The sequence below is a fragment of the Leuciscus leuciscus genome, assembly GCF_965113295.1.
Source record: "Leuciscus leuciscus genome assembly, chromosome: 11".
NCBI lineage: Eukaryota > Metazoa > Chordata > Actinopteri > Cypriniformes > Leuciscidae > Leuciscus > Leuciscus leuciscus.
The window spans coordinates 11,932,237-11,951,256 of record NC_138735.1 but is presented as its reverse complement, the minus strand read 5'-3'; the positions used below and the strand labels follow the sequence as shown (position 1 = coordinate 11,951,256).

At 39.4% G+C, this 19,020-nt stretch overlaps 1 protein-coding gene across 1 annotated transcript in view; it reads left to right on the top strand.

The window, feature by feature from the left end:
- elovl2 (ELOVL fatty acid elongase 2) overlaps nucleotides 1–19,020 on the top strand; it is a 104,801-nt gene that overhangs the window by 9,463 nt on the left and 76,318 nt on the right. Inside the window, exon 2 of the mRNA XM_082184846.1 lies at nucleotides 6,451–6,514. Within this exon, the coding sequence (XP_082040972.1) occupies nucleotides 6,451–6,514 (64 nt within the window). The remainder of the gene's footprint in view (nucleotides 1–6,450; nucleotides 6,515–19,020) is intronic.

Sequence of the window (19,020 nt, the reverse complement as noted above, 5' to 3'; positions counted from 1 at the left end):
GATCAGCAATATTTTTAAATTTTTATGATGTTTAATAGGGAGCCAATGCAGTGTTGTAGACAAAAAATGTAGACCCTTTGAAGTTATAACTGATCATGCAGCATTGACTTGGGTTTTTAATCACCCCAAACCCTCATCAAGATTGACATGGTGGGCTATACGGCTGCAGGAGTTTGATTTTACGGTTAAGTATAGAAAAGGGCAATGCAATGTAGTCCCAGATACATTGTCCCGAAGTCTGGAAAATACTGTGACTGTGAACATGGTGAAGCAAGTGAAGTCTGCAAGTTCATTAATTACACCCTCAAGCCTACCAGTGGATTGGGATGAAATTGCCAAAGCTCAGCAAGAGGATGCTAAAAAATAAAGGAGCTGGTCAGTAAGGCCCTTGCTCAACAGATATTGATCCCTCAAGAATCCATTATGTTGTAAAGAATGGCTTTTTATTTCTCAGTGTGCCAGATGGACAGAAGGGGCAGAAATTTCAGTTGGTGGTACCTGAATACTTGAAATTCGTCCATGACAATCCTTTGAGTTGTCACTTTGGTCAGCTTAAAACACTTCTGAGATTGGTGGATATGGTGTACTGGCCCTGTTTACGCCAGATATTTGGAAGCACTGTAAAGAGTGTCAAGTGTGCCAGGCGTACAAACCCTCTATTCATGGATTTCATCAGGTCCCTTTCCACAGGTGTATTAATCAAGCACAATGCAGTCTGCATTCATAATCTAGGTGCTTGATTTTATACACCTGTGGAAAGGGACCTGATGAAACCCATGAATACAAGTTGGCTGGTTACTTGCAGAATACCGCAGTGGTGAAATCAGGATATGTGTTAGGAGTGGACCTGATGGGACCTCTTCCTAAAAGTCCAAGGCAAAATTAGTATATTTTGGTGATAATAGATTACTGCTGAAGATGGGATGAGTTGTTCCCTCTACATGTAGCCAAAGCGCTACAAATAGCTCATATTCAGGTAGATTAAATTTTCACTTGATGGGGTACTCCAATCTACCTGGTCTCTGACAGAGGAGCACATTTTACCTCGCACCTCTTGAATTTAGTATGCAAGCAATGGAGGGGGGGTAACCCAAAAACTTTCCACTGCCAGTCATCCTCAAACAAATCTCACAGAGCGTATTAACATCATCGGCATTGGGATCACTGGCTTGCAGAATTCAGGTTTGCTATTAATACAGCATGGCAGGAAAACACTAGATTCACGCCTGCCAAAATCGCTTTAGGAAAAGGGCCAGTGGAGCGAGCCCTGTCAAGCCCTCCTGACCCCAGTAATCCTGCTTATGCTGTGCTGGAACGATACGAGGACCTACTGCAGTCGGTGAGCAAGAATGTGAAGCAAGCTCAAAGTAAGCAAATGTGCTACTATAACCTTCGAAGAAAGCATGCTCCGTATCAGATTGAGGATTTGGTATGAGTGTGCTCTCATCCTTTGTCACGGGCCAGTGAAGGTTTCATGTCTAAACTAGCTGCCAAGTGGAAAGGTCCAGCTAAAATTCTAATGTGTTTGGGTCCAGTTTATTGTTCTGTTGCATTCTTAGAGGACCTTGATCATCCAGACACTTTTCATGTACAGAACCTGAAGCCTTTTCACGGTTATGTTAAACCTTCCAGTGAGGGGAAGGGTATGTATCAGTGCCATGATCTGTACAAGGTTTAGAGGATGTTGATTCTTCCTCACTACCAGGGGGTCTGAGTATGCTCCCTGGGTGTGATATAAGCTGGGGCAGTAGAGTAGCTTAGTAGTAGAGTAAGAGGACAGCATGGTGGGCTACTCAACCCTGAGAGACCATCGATCCATCCCAATTCGCATACTATCCGTCCCAAATTGTACGTCCCCAAGTATGTTGAAATTAGTATTCCAAAGATACCCGGATGGTCCACTTTTTCTGGTTAGAATCTGAAGTGCAGATCCGTGAACACTCTAACAGCTAATATTGCCCACAACCCATTGCGCATTGGACGAGGATTCGATTAGAACTACAAACATGAGTAAAAAACTACAGACATGGAGGATGTGCGAGTCCGGCGGTTATGTAGAGAGGTTTAGATAAACTAATTTACATCAGTGATTAATTATCAGTATCTAACCTGATGAAAATGTATTTATTCAATGTTGTCCACATTATATTTAATCTGCAGCAGCATTGTGAACTTTTATAAAGATACGTTTAGCCATTAACTTTTAAATGCATCATTATATTCAAATTGCAAACACATGAGGAGAATCTCTGCATGAAAGACCCAAGACTGGCAGATCAATGTGCTACAACATTTTTCTCCGAAACGGTAGGAAATTAAATTAGATTGAATGAAGGATTTTAACTGTGACAAGATGATTGACAAGGCAGTTTACGGTGACAGGATGCACGTAACTAAGCGACGGAGCTGTCCGTTAGAGATGACGAAGTAGTATGTCCCAAAGCTTGCCTACTCTTTTGCTACACAGTCAAAAGTATGTACTTTTTCTTCACAAAAAGAGAACATACTTTTAGGGCGTAGTATAAGTAAGTGAATTAGCACATCCAATTGTAAGTAATGTTTGTTTGTAACCACTAATAGTCTACTCTAACAAATTTGACTGTTGGTTGTATATGTGAAGTGTGTATATATGAGGCAATGGTTATTATACTTTAAGGTAGTCATTCACATAATAACTTATGATTGGGTATTTTTCTTAATGTATTGCATTTTCTTTTGTAGAAGGATTTTTGTTTATGGGCTTCCTTTCCTTATCCATCTGCTCATGCAATGGGAATAATGTGGATGTGCTATCAATGAAGAAGAGACTGATGTGCCAGGGCATATGGGGCATTTCCTACATTGTGTGTCCTATACCACTTGTACAAACATTCTTTCTCTTGAGAATATTTTCTGTGATTGATTTCATTTATGGGTCATTGTTTGATTTTTTTTGTTTGTTTGTATTGATCTAGTTTGAGAAGGTCATCTAAAATATTTGGTACTCATATATGATGAGATCTCTGAGGAATCAAGTCATTGATCAGTGTGAACCTGGCATGTGTGGGTTTTGCATATAAACAAGAACGTAATGAACAAACAAGATTTGGGAAAAATCTTTATTTGATGTAGCTGAGTGTATTGTGAAGAAATACAGTTGATCCCTCCATCACATATTTTTATAGCTGTTTTTTTGTTTGAGACACAGAGAGTTTGTTTTAATGTCATGTGATTCCCTATGATCCTTAGTGGTTCCTTAGTTCAAGTGTCATCTTCCCATTGGTTCATTGTCTTATCTTGTTATAAGTTCTGTCTTTTTGTTGGTTCTTATTTTATTACTTCCACTACATCATTGGTTGTCATAGTCATGTGTTCCCAGTATTGGGGAAGCTAATCTGAAAATGTAGTTTGACAAGCTACAAACTACTCACAAGTTAAAGTAGTTAATATACAGTCAATCTAGCCTTCTGAAAAAGTAGTTAGCTAAACTACAAGGTAAAGCACAATTTTAGTTTGTGATGTAATATGAAGATGCTGCGCTGCTTCAATGCATTGCAGGTTTGTCAAAATGCAAAACGGAATGTAGCTTTTTGCCGCAATACACCGCTAGTTGCTGGAAAAAGTAGTATAGTAGCATCACTACTTGTAGTTAGCTACTCCCCAACACTGCGTTCCCCATGTACATGCATTTAAGACCTCATGTTTGTTATGTTGCCCTATCATGTATTGTTCCCTGTAACCACTGTGTGGTGAGTTTTGGGGTAAGGACAGACGAGGCGAGAGAAAAGGAGATGGAAGCATGAGGAGCGACAGAGACAAGAGAGGGGAGAGAAGAAAATAAATAAAAATTCTTGGTCCGGTTCCCAAAACGCACTGCCATCTGGTCCTCCACCAGCTGTGTGATCGTCTCCTCGGTGCCTGGAAGTGGCGCTGGATAGACTTAGGTTGACGGCTCGCACACCCGCTCCCTGCTCCTCCCCATCATGGCGGACGGCAGCAGGCTCCGGCCTCAGGCAGACGACGGTGAATCCTCCGCTCTCTCACAAACGGCAGCTGCCCCTCCAGAACCCAGGCGGCCGGCAGCGAGTTTGTCCATCCCTCCGGCAACTCACTCCAGCCCAGCGCGCACACACGTAATAAAACATAAACAAAACAAATCGTAAAATCCAGGCCTGTCCTCTCTTGTCCTTCACTGTCGTCGCTCCTCCTTTTATGCTTCCGCTCCTCCATAAGAGATACGAGACCGGTGCATTGCGCAGGTGTCGCTCATCATCAATCACGCCACCGGCCTCACGCCATTCTCTCATGGCCCTCTGCCTCGTCCTGCTCGCCACAATGTCATTGTTTAGTTCTATTTAATCTGTATTTGTTACCACTCCAATAAACTACGCTTAGGTTCTTACTTCGGCTCGCCTCAGTGGAATTCATGATACAGTATGGACTGCTATAATAACACAGGTGGTAGAGAGACAGCCACATGATGAAATAAAGTCACAAATAGCTTTTCCACAGTTCAAGTCACCTTTATTTATATAGCGCTTTTTACAATACAGATTGTTTCAAAGATAACAGGAACATAATGCAACAAAGTTTGTTTCCAGAAGAAAAGAGCGTCACAGTCCAGCTTAAGTAAGCTAAGTGATGTTTAATTTTTGTTGTAAAACAGTTATTAATTTAGTTGATGTCATTGTTCAGCTCAGTACAGTTCTCATATAATGGTGTCAATGCAGGCAGATCAATAATATTGTTGAATATTAAATTAAATGTCCCCAACTAAGCAAGCCAAAAGCCAATGGTGACAAAGGTGGGAAAAAAAGCAGAGATTACTACGAATATAGTCACACACAAAACACCATCATTGTAACACTTACAGTATGAAACTAATATAATCCAATAAACATTAATTTAACAACATAAAATGAAACATATGCAAACTGTATGTAACATAAGTTTTCCGAACGGTTGTGCTGTGGCAGATTAAGTAGGTTCACTGGGAAAAGCAGTGATAAACTGGTTCCAACTTGAGTAATATGCTATGGTGATAAAATGGTGAAATCACAAGCAAGAACACATCCTGAAGACACGATATTAAATAACTGTGAAGTTTCTTAACATAAAACATTAAATTGTTCTTCCATGCTGCGGCTGAATGTAACCAATCGGCGAGAGTTGTGGCGTTCAGGATTCGCGGTGGATTCGGCCAATCGTGGAACGTCATTAGAGCTTGTGCAGCCACTCTGAAAAAGCTGCGCAGAATGAATTAGCCGGCTGCTCTCTTTGATGCCATACGTTACAGTCATGTGGCGTCGGCACTCTCAAGTTGGACAAAATTTCTAACTGGCATGCACTGCTTCAAGTCGGCCGCAGCTCGGTCTGCGCAGCATGAAGTTGAACAAGCCTAGTACAGGATACCAAACGAAACACAACATTACTTTGACGAGAACGGACAGAGACTGAGGGAGAACACAGGGACTTGGAGCAAACAAAGGAACTTGATAAGATAATTAACAGGACACATGTGAATGACATGACAAATTAAACAGACTTGGGGAAACTAGGTCACAAGGAAACACAAAGAAACAGGGCATACATATAACAGTCATGTACAACTTTTTTTTTCTTTCCGATTATCTACTGTATATTAAAAATTCTGACACTGCTTTGAGAGTTTGGGATAATATCTAAGCTGCAGGTTCTAAAGATATCATTTTGTCTATTTATCCACAAGTAATAACTAGGTGAATCTTTGGAAAAAATCTAGCTTACATGATTTTTTTTTACTTCTCTTGTTGTTCTCAGCAAATAAATATAACAGTGTTTTGTAAGTGAGATGGAAAATCTTCAAGGTGTTGTTAAATGGTTTCTCTAAACAAATGTGAGTTACTATTTGAGTGACCACTTTACCAGATCCAAACAGAGAAGATAGTGAAAGGCAGAGAGAGAAGCAATGACCTGTAAAACGAGAGAGGACGCTTTTGTTGAGAGTTTGCATTTCATCTCAGCTCTTTTCAGCTCTTTCTGCTGATTAAAGAGAAATACAAGCCATTTCAGAGGATGCATTCAAAACCATATGTTTTTATTAGAGGAAAAACCTTTTGGTTTGAAGAATGGGGGTCAAAATCAAAACAAGGTTTCAGACTTTTGAAATCTGTATAGGCTACATACATATAGGCAAAGACTGTATAGGCTACATGTATGAGTGTAAAATATATAGTGCACTATATGAAGACATATACATTGTACATCATATTATCCTCTGAGCAGTTGACTTTTTATAATGTTTATTGATCTGTCTACATTCCTATAGGATCATTTTCCCCAAAGCAAGCATACTATATATTCTGATTGTGAATGTATTGCTATGTCGGGCACATAGGTCAGTGGGGAATGGGAGACCTGAGCAGACACAAGCCTGCATTATCAATAGAGAAAATCTAATTTTTGTTTTTATGCTCTTGTCTTGTGTTTCAGAACCACTTTGAAATGTTTGACAGGCTGTTGAATTCTATAGTGGACAGCCTATTTGGAGAAAGAGGTTTGTTCTTTTAACCCTTTTCTATGTTGATGTTATCAATTGTGCCATTTTAAACCATGTAGTTTAGTGCCATGCAGTTATCTCAAGTTTGCTTTCAATTAGTGAAATAATACACAACCTGCATCTGGAGACAAATGGTGTGAAGCAGAGTAAATAGTTATTATATATTCATATTCATGTGCAACAGAAATTTAATCATGTATTTTAAATGTTTAATGCTGTACAGAGTCAATCTTAACCAGGTCAAAGAATAGCCATAATAAGCCCTATTTGGATGGGACTAGTTTTCTAAACGACATTTGCGTCACAATTCTTGATGAGACCTGACGTCTGTTATTTTATGTATCGATTCAGACAGGACCAACATCTCTGTGTTTATTCAACACGTTCCCATGAAATGCGTATCTATAGAACAAATTGTATTTATCGGGTTACGTTTTACACACCATAAAGTGCGTCCCATATGCATGTGAAAACTGTGTATCATATGCACGTAAATACTCATTTCTGCATATAAATTGCACGATAAATACTATTTGTGCTATAGATACGCAGTTTCATGAGATCGGGCTGGTTTATTTGAGAGGTGGGAATGTGTTTTCTAGATGTGGGCATTACAGAAGGTTATATGCTGTGTTTGCGTTCAAGTCAAGTCAAGTAACATTAATTTATGTAGCGCTTTACAATACAGATTGTTTCAAAGCAGCTTCACAGTGATAACATGAAAATAATACAACAAAGTTTGTTACTAGAAGAAAATTGCATCATCGTCCACCTTAAGTAAGGCAGATCAATGATATTGTTGAATATTAAATGTCCCCAACTAAGCAAGCCAAAAGCCAATGCAACAGTGGCAAGGAACCAAAACTCCATCAGGTGACAGAATGGAGAAAAAAACCTTGGGAGAAACCAGGCTCAGTTAGGGGCCAGTTCTCCTCTGTCCAACAAATGAACAGTGTATGATTATGATTCAGGCAGCATTACAGGTCAGAAGTCAGATTGGATCAGAACATTCAGAATATTTATCCAGTTCCATCTGGTTGGAAGTCGGAGTCAACACGCCGGTATGGAGACGAGTTTGTTGAGGATCAGTGCCGATGGCTGTCGTGTCTACGAGGCCTTCACATGGCTGATAAGGCTGGCACTTCAGGGATGCGTTGTGGATGGGTCCAGGCGCTGGTCCACCATCTGATCTGGATATGGCCCGGAACACCGAGTACATCAGGTGTTATAGGAAGTGTCCCTGGTTCCGGCTGACCTAATCTATGCAGCCTAATAATCATTTAACTGATTTGAATAATAGAAATGTATAATGTTCTATATGAATGGCAGGTAAAATAGATGCGTTTTTAGTCTAGATTTAAACTGACAGAGTGTGTCTGCTTCCCGGACAATGTTAGGAAGGCTGTTCCAAAGTTTAGGTGCTAAATAGGAGAAGGATCTGCCGCCTGCAGTTGATATTCTAGGTATTATCAACTGGCCAGAATTTTGAGATCGCAGAAGACGTGAAGGACTATAATGCGTTAAGAGCTCGCTCAAATACTGGGGTACTAAACCATTTAGTGCTTTGAAAGTAGTCAGCAATATTTTAAAATGTATACAATGTTTAATAAGGAGCCAATGCAGTGTCGACAGAACAGGGCTAATACGGTCATACTTTCTGGTTCTAGTGAGAACTCTAGCTGCTGCGTTTTGGACCAACTGGACTTTGTTTATTAAGCGTGCAGGGCAACCACCCAGTAGAGCATTACAATAATCTAGCCTTGAGGTCATGAACGCATGAACTAACTGTTACGCATTTTTCATTGAAAGCATATGTCGTAATTTAGATATATTTTAAGATGGAAGAATACGGTTTTACAGATGCTAGAAACGTGGCTATCAAATGAAAGATTGGTATCAAAGAGCACACCCAGGTTCCTATAACCAACGACGAAGACTTGACAGAGCAGCCATCAATTGTTAGACAGTATTCTGGGTTAATATGTGCAGACGTTTTTTGCCCAATAATTAGAAACTCTGTTTTTTTCAGAATTAAGTAGTAGGAAATTACTAGTCATCCAAACTTTTATATCAGCTATGCATTACGCTCATTTTGTGAATTGGTGTGTTTCGTCTCGGCGCGAAGAAATATAGAGCTGCGTGGCATCAGCATAACAGTGAAAACTAATACCATGCTTCCTAATGATATCTCCCAAGGGTAGCATGTACAGAGTGAACAGCAACAGTCCTAGTACTGAGCCTTGTGGTACACCATACTGAACCTTTGATCGATAAGACATCTCTTCATTTACTTCTACAAACTGATAACGGTCAGATAAGTATGATTTAAACCATGCTAATGCAATTTAACTAATGCCAACATAATTTTTGAGTCTATTTAAAAGAATGTTGTGGTCGATAGTGTCAAATGCTGCACTAAGATCGAGTAACACTAATAGAGAGAAACCACTAAACCACGATCAGATGATAAGAGCAAATCATTTGTGACTCTAATGAGAGCTGTCTCAGTACTATGGTACGGTCTAAATCCTGATTGAAAATCCTCACAGATATAATTTCTTTCTAAAAAGGAACATAGTTGTAAAGATACTGCCTTTTCTAGTATCTTTGACAGAAAAGGTAGATTCGAGATCGGCCTGTAATTGACTAATTCTGTTGGATCAAGTTGTGTTTTTTTAACAAGCGGTTCAATCATAGCCAGCTTAAAAGTTTTTGGTACGTATCCTAATGACAAAGATGGATTAATGATATTAAGAAGAGGATCTATGACCTCTGGAAGCATCTCTTTCAGTAGCTTAGTTGGTATAGGGTCTAACATACATGTTGTCGATTTAGATGATTTAACGAGTTTAGAAAATTCTTCCTCTCCTGTAGCAATTAATGAATCGAATTTTTCCTTTGGGAGACTACAGTGCACTCCCTGATGCGATACTGTAGTAGACGGTTGCATAGTTATAATTTTCTCCCTGATATTATCACTCTTATAAGTGAAGAAGTTCATAAAGTCATTACTGCTGTGCTGCTTGGAAACTTCAGGGCTTGAAGCTTTATTTTTCATTAGTTTAGCCACGGTTTCAAATAAATACCTAGGGTTTTGTTTATTTTCTTCTAATAGGGTTGAAAAATAAGCAGATCTTGCAGCTTTTAATGCCTCTCTGTATGCAATCGAGCTCTCTTTCCATGAAATGCGAAATACCTCTAGTTTTGTTTACTTCCAGTTGTGCTCCATTTTTCTGGCTGCTCTCTTAATAATAATAATAATAATAATACGTTTATTTTATATAGCGCCTTTTTCAAACCCAAGGTCGCTTTACATAGTAGGAAGGCAAGGAAACACAACAACAAACAACCAAAACAATACAACAAAGACAAGTTATCTGTATGAAGCTATGAGTTGGGTGTGGAGAAGTGATCATTAAACAAAAAAGTCTTGAGATGTACTTTAAAGAAGGGAAGAGAAGGACAGTCACGAAGAGGTTGTGGGAGGCGGTTCCAGAGTTTGGGGGCCAAGGCACTGAAGGACCTGCTACCCAGGGTGGAAAGTCTGGAGCGGGGGATAGCCAAGAGATTTTGGTCAGAGGATCTGAGTGAGCGGGAAGGAGTGTAAGGGGTCAGGAGGTCGCGGATGTAGGGGGGTGCAAGGTTGTGGAGGGCTTTGTATTTGATCCGGGACGGAACTGATAGCCAGTGGAGTTGGTGGAGAATGGGGGTGATGTGTGCTGATCGTCTGGTATGGGTGAGTTTTGAATATATTGTAGCCTTTGGAGTGATTTAGCAGGGAGACGAAGGAAAAGTGAGTTGCAGTAGTCTAGACGGGACAAAATGAAGGAGTTAACCAAAGTTTGTGCATCACTAACAGAGAGGAAGGGTTGGAGGCGAGCAATGTTACGGAGGTGAAAGAAGGCAGTCTTAGTGAGTGATTTGATATGAGGATCAAAGCTAAGGGTGGAGTCAAGCAGAATGCCAAGGTTTTTAACAACAGGGGTAGGGTGGACAGGTGAACCATCAATGTTGATAGTGAGACTGGGAGATTTGGAGAGGATACTTTTAGGGCCAATCAGCAGAATTTCGGTTTTATCTGTGTTGAGTTTGAGAAAATTGTTTTGCATCCATAATTTTAAGTCAGAGAGGCAGTCAGTGAGGGAGCATGGTGGTGGGTCAGAGGGAGAGGGAGTGGTAAGATAGAGTTGGATGTCATCTGCATAACAGTGGAAGTTAAGACCGTGGCTGCGTATAATCTGGCCAATAGGGAAGATGTATATGAGAAAGAGGAGGGGCCCAAGTACAGAACCCTGGGGGACACCACGAGTGAAAGGGGACTTGGAAGACTGATGTGGACCAAGTGTTACAAACTGCTTTCTGTTGGAGAGGTATGACTGGAACCAAATGAGGGCTGTGCCAGAAACACCAATAGCAGACAGACGGGCGATTAGAACATTGTGGTTGATGGTATCGAAAGCAGCACTAAGGTCAAGGAGGACGAGAAGATCATCTTAAGGGCCTGAGTGTGCTCATTGTACCACGGTGTTGGACTATTTTCTTTAATCTTCTTTAAGAGCAATGGAGCAACTGTGTCTAAAGTGCTGGAAAAGAGAGAGTTAAAAGTTTCTGTCGCAATATCGAGTTCTTCTAAGCTATCTGGGATGCTGAGATGATGAAACTGATCAGGAAGAGTATTAATAAAGCAAGCTTTAGTGGCAGAAGTGATAGGTCTAACATATTTGTAACACGGAGTCGGCTTTGCAGCCTTGGCTAAATTAAGTTTACACGAGACTAGATAATAATCTGAGATGTCATCGCTCTGCTGCAGAATTTCAACGGCATCAACATTGATTCCATGTGATAATATTAGATCTAGAGTATGATTACGACAATGACGATGTCCTGACACGTGTTGTCTAACTCCAATACAGTTTAGAATGTCTTTAAATGCCAATCCCAATGCATATTTTTCGTTATCTACATGTATATTAAAATCACCAACAATTAGGACTTTATCTCGCGCCAGTACTAACTCTGATAGAAAATCAGCAAATTCTTTGATAAAGTGTGTATGGTGCCCTGGTGGCCTGTATACAGTAGCCAGCACACGTCAAACGGGATTTATCACTTACGCTAGATAACGTTAGAGAAAGCACCATCACTTCAAAATAATTATATTTGAACCTAGACTTCTGAATAACACTGAAGATATTGCTATACATTACAGCAATACCTCCCCCTTTTCCTTTTAAACGAGCCTCGTGTTTATAGCAGTAATCTTGCGGGGTGGACTCATTTAAAGTAAACTTAATTGTCTGGATTTACCCAAGTTTCTGTCAAACACAGCACATCTAGATTATGGTCTGTAATCATATCATTAACAATAAGTGCTTTTGAAGAAAGGGATCGAATATTCAGCAACCCAAGCTTTATCATTTGTTCATCTGCATTATATATATTTTTTATTTGTTGAGCATCAATAAAATGTTTACCCTTAAATGGGTTTGGGAGTTTTTTGTATTTCCTAGTTTGGGGAACAGACACAGTCTCTATGTGATGATATCTAGGTGAAAGAGTCTCTATGTGATAGGATTTATCTGACCTCAGTGACGTGAGACAGCTAGCAGACGGTCAGTTTAGCCAGTCTGTCTGCTTCCTGACCTGAGCCCCAGATTGTCATGTTTGCATCACATATTATGTAAATTTATTTTAATATTAAAATTTTAACAAACTTCACATCATTTTTTATAAGTGGCTGTTTATAATAAACCCACATAAGTATGCAGAGAAATCTACACAAGTATCTTACTTACACTGATATTAAAATGGGCAGTCTTAACAGTTTCCGTGATTTGGCACTATTTATTAATTACATTTTTCATCAGATACCATCCATATTATCATGAAATGAAAGAATGCTGAAGATTCGTGTGCAGACGGTAGGTCATTGGCCAAAAAACAAATGAAGAGAAGCGTTAGGATAATACAAAATCAGCAATCGCAGACATTCACATTCAGATGGAATTGGATTTCTCAGATGACCATTGAGTTAGCAGAGAAATTTACCATTACAATAGGAAGAGGTCCCAAGAGCTGAGCATACCTGGTTGTAAACTTTGGGAAGCGTTCTCCTTCTTTAGTGAGAAAGGGAAACTTCGGAGACCACATCCTACCCAAGGGGGAGATAAACATTAAATCCTATGGACTTACCTACTGTGGTGGGCTCCACCTAATAGGGAAGAGACTGCCATGCACAGAAAATGGCATACCACAGGTAATGGGTCTGGTAATGAGTTCCTCCACTGAACTCATATACTGTTATGTGCTTAGTGGTGGAGAAGGGTGGTCCAGGGTTCACCACTACCTAAATAGTGCACGTTATCGAATCAGAGAGGGCAAAGGCGCTCAATGCCAGCTCTACACCTTACCAGTCATTTGAATTCATCTGTTGGTACCCATGATTTGAGATGAAACACACGTCCTCCGCGCTGAAGTAATGAGCTTATTGGCGAAGGGAGCTGTGGAAACAGTTCCTCCGCCCCACAGGGAGCCAGGCTTCTACGGCCGCTACTTCCTCGTTCCCAAAAAGGATTGTGGCCTCAGGCCCATCCTAGACCTCAGACATCTGAACCGTGCCCTCACAAGACGGCCATTCAAGATGCAAACTTTGAAACAAATCCTCTCGCAAGTATGCTCAGGGGATTGTTTTTTCTCAGTTGATATTAAGTGTAGCGTCAGTTCTGGCGGTTCACGTTAGTCAAGCTTGCATCAGCTGACTCTCAGCTGATCCATGTCTACCTATAGGAATACGACGCCTATCGCTGTGTATATAACTATATAAGCTCCTTCAATATTATCAACAGCTATCATGTTTCTCAGGAGCCAATTCCCTCCTCCATCCCCAGCTCCTCCTCTCGTCAGTCAGGATCTGGCATTCTGATTATCTTATTCTCTAATTATGTTGTACATTAAAATTAATTAATAATATCTGCAATACATTCATGTTGGTTCTGTTCTGTTTACCCTAAGGGTGGTTATTGCTGCTCTCCCTGCTCTTATCCATGCTAGGCTGCATGGATGCGCATGGAGTTCTTGCCCAGAACAGAACCATACCGCCAATCCAAACTGTATGCTAACTGTCAATCTTTCATATCCAGATAGCCCCCCCATCACAGACCGTTCTTGAGGTTCGCGTTCGAAGGGGTGGCCTACCACTATACGGTCTTGCCGTTCGGACTGTCCTTGGCCCCATGCACTTTTACGAAGTGCATGGATGCAGTACTTTCCCCCCTGAGACAGAAGGGGATGTGCATCCTGAATTATCTCGACGACTGGCTCATCTTGGCCCAGTCGGAGGAAATTTTTTATTTCTAACAGATCTGTGCTCCTCAGCCATTTGAAATGCCTAGGACTCAGACTCAATTCATCCAAGAGCTCACTGTCTCCCAGCCAGAAAATCTCTTTCCTGTGAGCGGTTCTAGACTCAGCCCAAATGAGGGCATGGCTAACCCACGAGCACGATCAGACGGTTCAGCGGCTCGCTTTTTCGCTCAGAGCAGGGGCCCTTTCCCCCCTCAGAACCTATCAGAGGATGCTAGGCCTCATGGCCTCTGTATCGCCAGTACTTCCGCTGGGCCTGTTGCACATGCGCCCCCTGCAGTACTGGATGAAACCCCAGGTCCCAGCTCACGCATGGCAATCAGGTCGCCTCCGCTTCAAGGTGGACCACGGCTAAGGACCCCAATCGTTATCAGATTGGAGTAAGCATGGGGTTTGTCTCAAGAAGGAATATCTGGAGCATCTTCGGCAAGGCAGAGGTCGACCTCTTCACTCTCACTGCCCAATATTCTTTACAAAGAACATAGATGTGCTGGCTCACAAATGGCCCAGTCCTCCCCCTTTATGGTAAATGGACTGCATTTTATATAGCGCTTTCACAGACCTATGGCCACCAAAGCGCTTTACATAGCCTCACATTCACCCATTCACTCACTCATTCATACACCGACGGCGGTGTCAGCCATGCAAGGCGCCATCCAGCTCGTCGGGAGCAGCTGGGGTTAGGTGTCTTGCTCATGGACACCTCGACACTTGGTCAGGTGGAACCGGGGATTGAACCACCAACCTTTTGGTTTGTAGACAACCTACATGAACCACTGAGCCACTGCCGCCCCGTTCGGCGGTAGTGTTATGCCTGTCGCCCAGTCACACTGCTCCCCATGCCATCAAACGAATCAGGGTTGACAGGGATATTCACGCTCTTATCCGCAGTAAAGCACATTCCACAAACAATGCAGTACTACTGTACATTTACTAGCGATATAACACCAAAATACAGAACATTATTCACAAGACTAACGCGCTATTCCACAAGAAACTGATTAACGTAAACTGTCACTGACTGTCATAAAACTTTGAACCACGTCGGGCACTGATGTCACTGCCATTACACGATAGGCTGGGGTGCCTCACTTGATCCAAGTTAGCCGTTATGCTTTCTCCAGTGATAAGATATATATATATATAGACCTTCTCATCTCCCTATAATGAGACAATCTCTGGGTAGAAAATTGCTTATGCGAATGTAAAATAACTTACATTAAAATAAACCTTAAGGGGAGAGATAATAGCATACTCATCTTGGAGGAAAAAATTGAGAGAGAATAAACAAAGGTTAATAGAGAACAAAATACAAAAGTTGCAAGAATTAAAAGTGTGGGATAAAAGAATAGAAAAAGAATTGAACGATGCAAAAAAAGAATTAGAGAGTATTAATTCGGAGGATTTGGTAAAAGATTTTACTTTTGCTAAACAATTATTTTATGACAATAGCTCCAAAGCTCAACGAATTTTAGCCTCCAAAATAAAAAAGAACAAAGAAAAAGCGGTAATCAATACAATTATGGATAATACAACGCCAAGGAGAGGGGGACAATACATTTTATCTTGTTTCAGGAACTACTATGAAAACCTTTATAATTCAGAAGTAAATAATCTGGACAAGCAGACAATTGCAAGTTATTTAGATGAATTAAGCCTAGCACCTGTGACTGAAACTCAGAATGAAAGCTTAGTAAAAAACATAACCCAAACGGAAATAATAACAACTATTGAAAAGGGAAAATTGGGAAAATGCCCTGGAGAAGATGGTTATACCTATGAATTTTACAAAGATTATAAATACCTAATCGCACCAGTTTTACATAGAGTGTTTAATGAGGTGTTACAAACAGGAAAATGGCCAGATACTTGGAAAAATGCAATTATAACAGTCATAGCTAAAGAAGGGAAAGACCCAAAACAATGTTCATCGTATAGGCCAATTTCACTCCTGAATGTTGATCAGAAAATATTTACATCTATCATGGCAAATAGGCTCTCGGAAATCTTACCTTTTATTATAAATCTGGACCAAACAGGATTAGTCAAAAACAGATTTCTTAGTGACAATATATGTCGGACCCTTAATGTTATTGATTTTGCTAGAAAAACAAAACAACAAATGATAGTGCTTACATTGGATGCGGAAAAAGCATTCGACCGAGTATCTTGGCCTTTTCTGTTTGAAGTTTTGAATAAATTTGGCTTTCACAAGAAATGTATTCATTTAATGATGGGAATGTATAATGATTCTGTAGCCAGAGTGAAAGCCATCGGTTCGCTATCGAAACCCTTTCAGATAAAACGAGGGGTAAAACAGGGCGATCCGCACTCTCCACAGATTTTTGCCTTGTGCATTGAGCCATTGGCGGAATGCATAAGGACAAGTATGTGTATAAAGGGCGTTAAGATACAAGATGAAGAACATAAACTTGCGTTATATGCGGACGATGTTATAATATTCTTAAAATCATTACCGGCACTTCTGGAGGAAATTGGAAAATACGGGGCCATCTCAGGCTATAAATTAAACTCAGCTAAAACTGAAGCCATGGAAATAGGATGCTATCTCCAAACAGAATTTAAGAAAAGGTTTGAGTTGAAATGGGATCAGAACAAAATAAAATATTTAGGCATTACAATTCCCAGAGAAATTGATAAATTGTATTCATGTAACTATAAAGTTCTGGAAAACTCTTTAAGGCAGGATCTTGCGCGTTGGAAAATCCTGCCACTTACAATATTTGAAAAAATAGGAATTATAAAAATAGATGTATTGCCACGCTTTCTTTTTTTTTTTCAGAGCCTTCCCTTGTATCTAACAAGCTCATGCTTTAAGGAGTGGGAAAGAATGCTAGGAAAGTTTATATGGGATGAAAAGAAACCAAGGGTAAAACTTACATTTTTACAACAAAATAGGGAACAGGGTGGGTTGGGTCTACCAAATGTGAGCCTTTATTACCATGCAGCTCAAGTCAAAAGTATTTTAGTTTTGATGAATAATAAAATGAATCCTAAATGGAAATCTATTGAGATCAAATTGGTAGACTCACCCACCTCTCTAATTTTCTCAGGGCAAACTGCAGAAAGGGTCAAACATTTGAATCACTCTATTTACCATACATGGAAGAGCTGGAAAAGATTAGGTAAAATTATGAAAATAAAATCAATGTAAAAATGTTTTCTGTTATGTAAACTATTGGCAGGAATATGCGTGGAAACTATTGGTTAGATTTTTTAGAACACCACTGAAAATTAGTAAATATACAAACCAAACACAATACTGTTGGAGAGAGTGTGGTGCATGTAATGTTGACTTGGCTCATGTCCTCTACACATGCTAAAAAATTCAGCCATATTGGGTTAATGTGTTGAAATTAATGAAGCACATCTGTGGTCAGAATACTAATTTCGAACAACTACATGTCATGCTTGGCATACAGCCGAAAGGTTTAAAACAAAGAAAATTATTATATCTTCTGGGTGTTGAGAATTACTGCTATTAAACAAATAACTCGAGGTTGGAAAAAAAACTGATCCACCCAGGTTGGATAAATGGATTGAGGCTGTAGAAAACTTGTATGAAAATGAAATGATAACGCATAAGATGAGAGGCAAAATGAAGTTATTTAAGATGAGATGGTTCGCATATGCTAACCAAATGCATTGAAAAACAAAAACCAAGCATGGATTTGGACCTGTGTAATTAGATGAGGCATGGATGTAATCTCTGTGATATATGATGCAGCGAGATGGAAATTTGTATGTCTGTATGTAAACATGTATATAGGGATGTATGTATGTATGTATGCATACAGTATGTATGCATATACGTATGTATATATGAATATATGGGTGTATATATGATGTACGTCTGGGTATGTATGTATACATATATATGTACGTACACTGTAAAAAAAATAATCGTAAAAAAACGGTCAAATGACTGGCAGCTACGGCTGCCAAACAAAAACCGTAAAATTAAAGTAAAATATCTTAATTCCAATAAAGTGCAAAAACTATAATTTTACAGAATTTTTCATTAAAAGTTTTACAAAAAAACACTGTTATTTTACAGGTTTTTTCCTTGTTTGAATGAAGATATTTTACCTTAATTTTACGGTTTTTGTTTGGCAGCCATAGCTGCCAGTCATTTGACCGTTTTTTTACGATTATTTTTTTACAGTGTAAAACTTTTATTTTATTGATTTTTCCAAGATTATAATGACCAAACACCTTTAATAAAGTTATGGCACTAAAAGTTCTACTGAGAAACACTGTTATTTTACAGGTATTTCCTAAATTATTACAATCAAACACCTTCAATAACGTTATGGCACTAAAAGTTCTACTGAGAAACACTGTTATTTAACAGATCTTTCCTAAATTATTACAATCAAACACCTTTAATAAAGTGACGGCACTAAAAGTTCTACTGAGAAACACTGTTATTTAACAGATCTTTCCTAAATTATAACGATCGCAACACATTCAATAAATTGTCAAGACGTGCTCAAGAATGTAAGAAAACAGTTTTATTTTAGAAGACAAAATAAGTCTGTAAAAAAACTATAAAACTGATTAAAATCATCTCAAACTTTAATTTGCAGCACTTGTGTTTACATATAATTGAATAGTATTTAAACAATGTAAACTTGTAATCTAAATAAAATTAAATTATTCAGACCCCTGGGGTCACATAGTTCTGATATTAAATATTATATGCTCTTTACATTCAGAATCCTTATTCCTTACTATACAAGTTTATTAATAAGTTAAATCAAAACATACAACAAAAGTGTACCAGAAGTGACAGATACAGCAAATGAACAGCAATCCAGCAAACGGCCAGTAATCAGCTTGGTGCATCTGGGAAGAAAAAAAAAGGACACACTATGATTCTCTCAAAATGATTTCAATTATTTTTGTTTCCTTTAAACAAGCTTAATACATTTTTATTTAAATTGTCTGTTTGTCTTCTGATTTGTCTGGTATCTAAAACTTATGTCCGATTGAAAAATGTGCATCACCAAAAGAAGGAACATGTAGATTCACAACAATGGACATTCTTTTCCAGAGGTATCACTGTAAGGTAAACGCCTAAAATGCCAATTTGTATTATAAAATAAAACCAACAATAT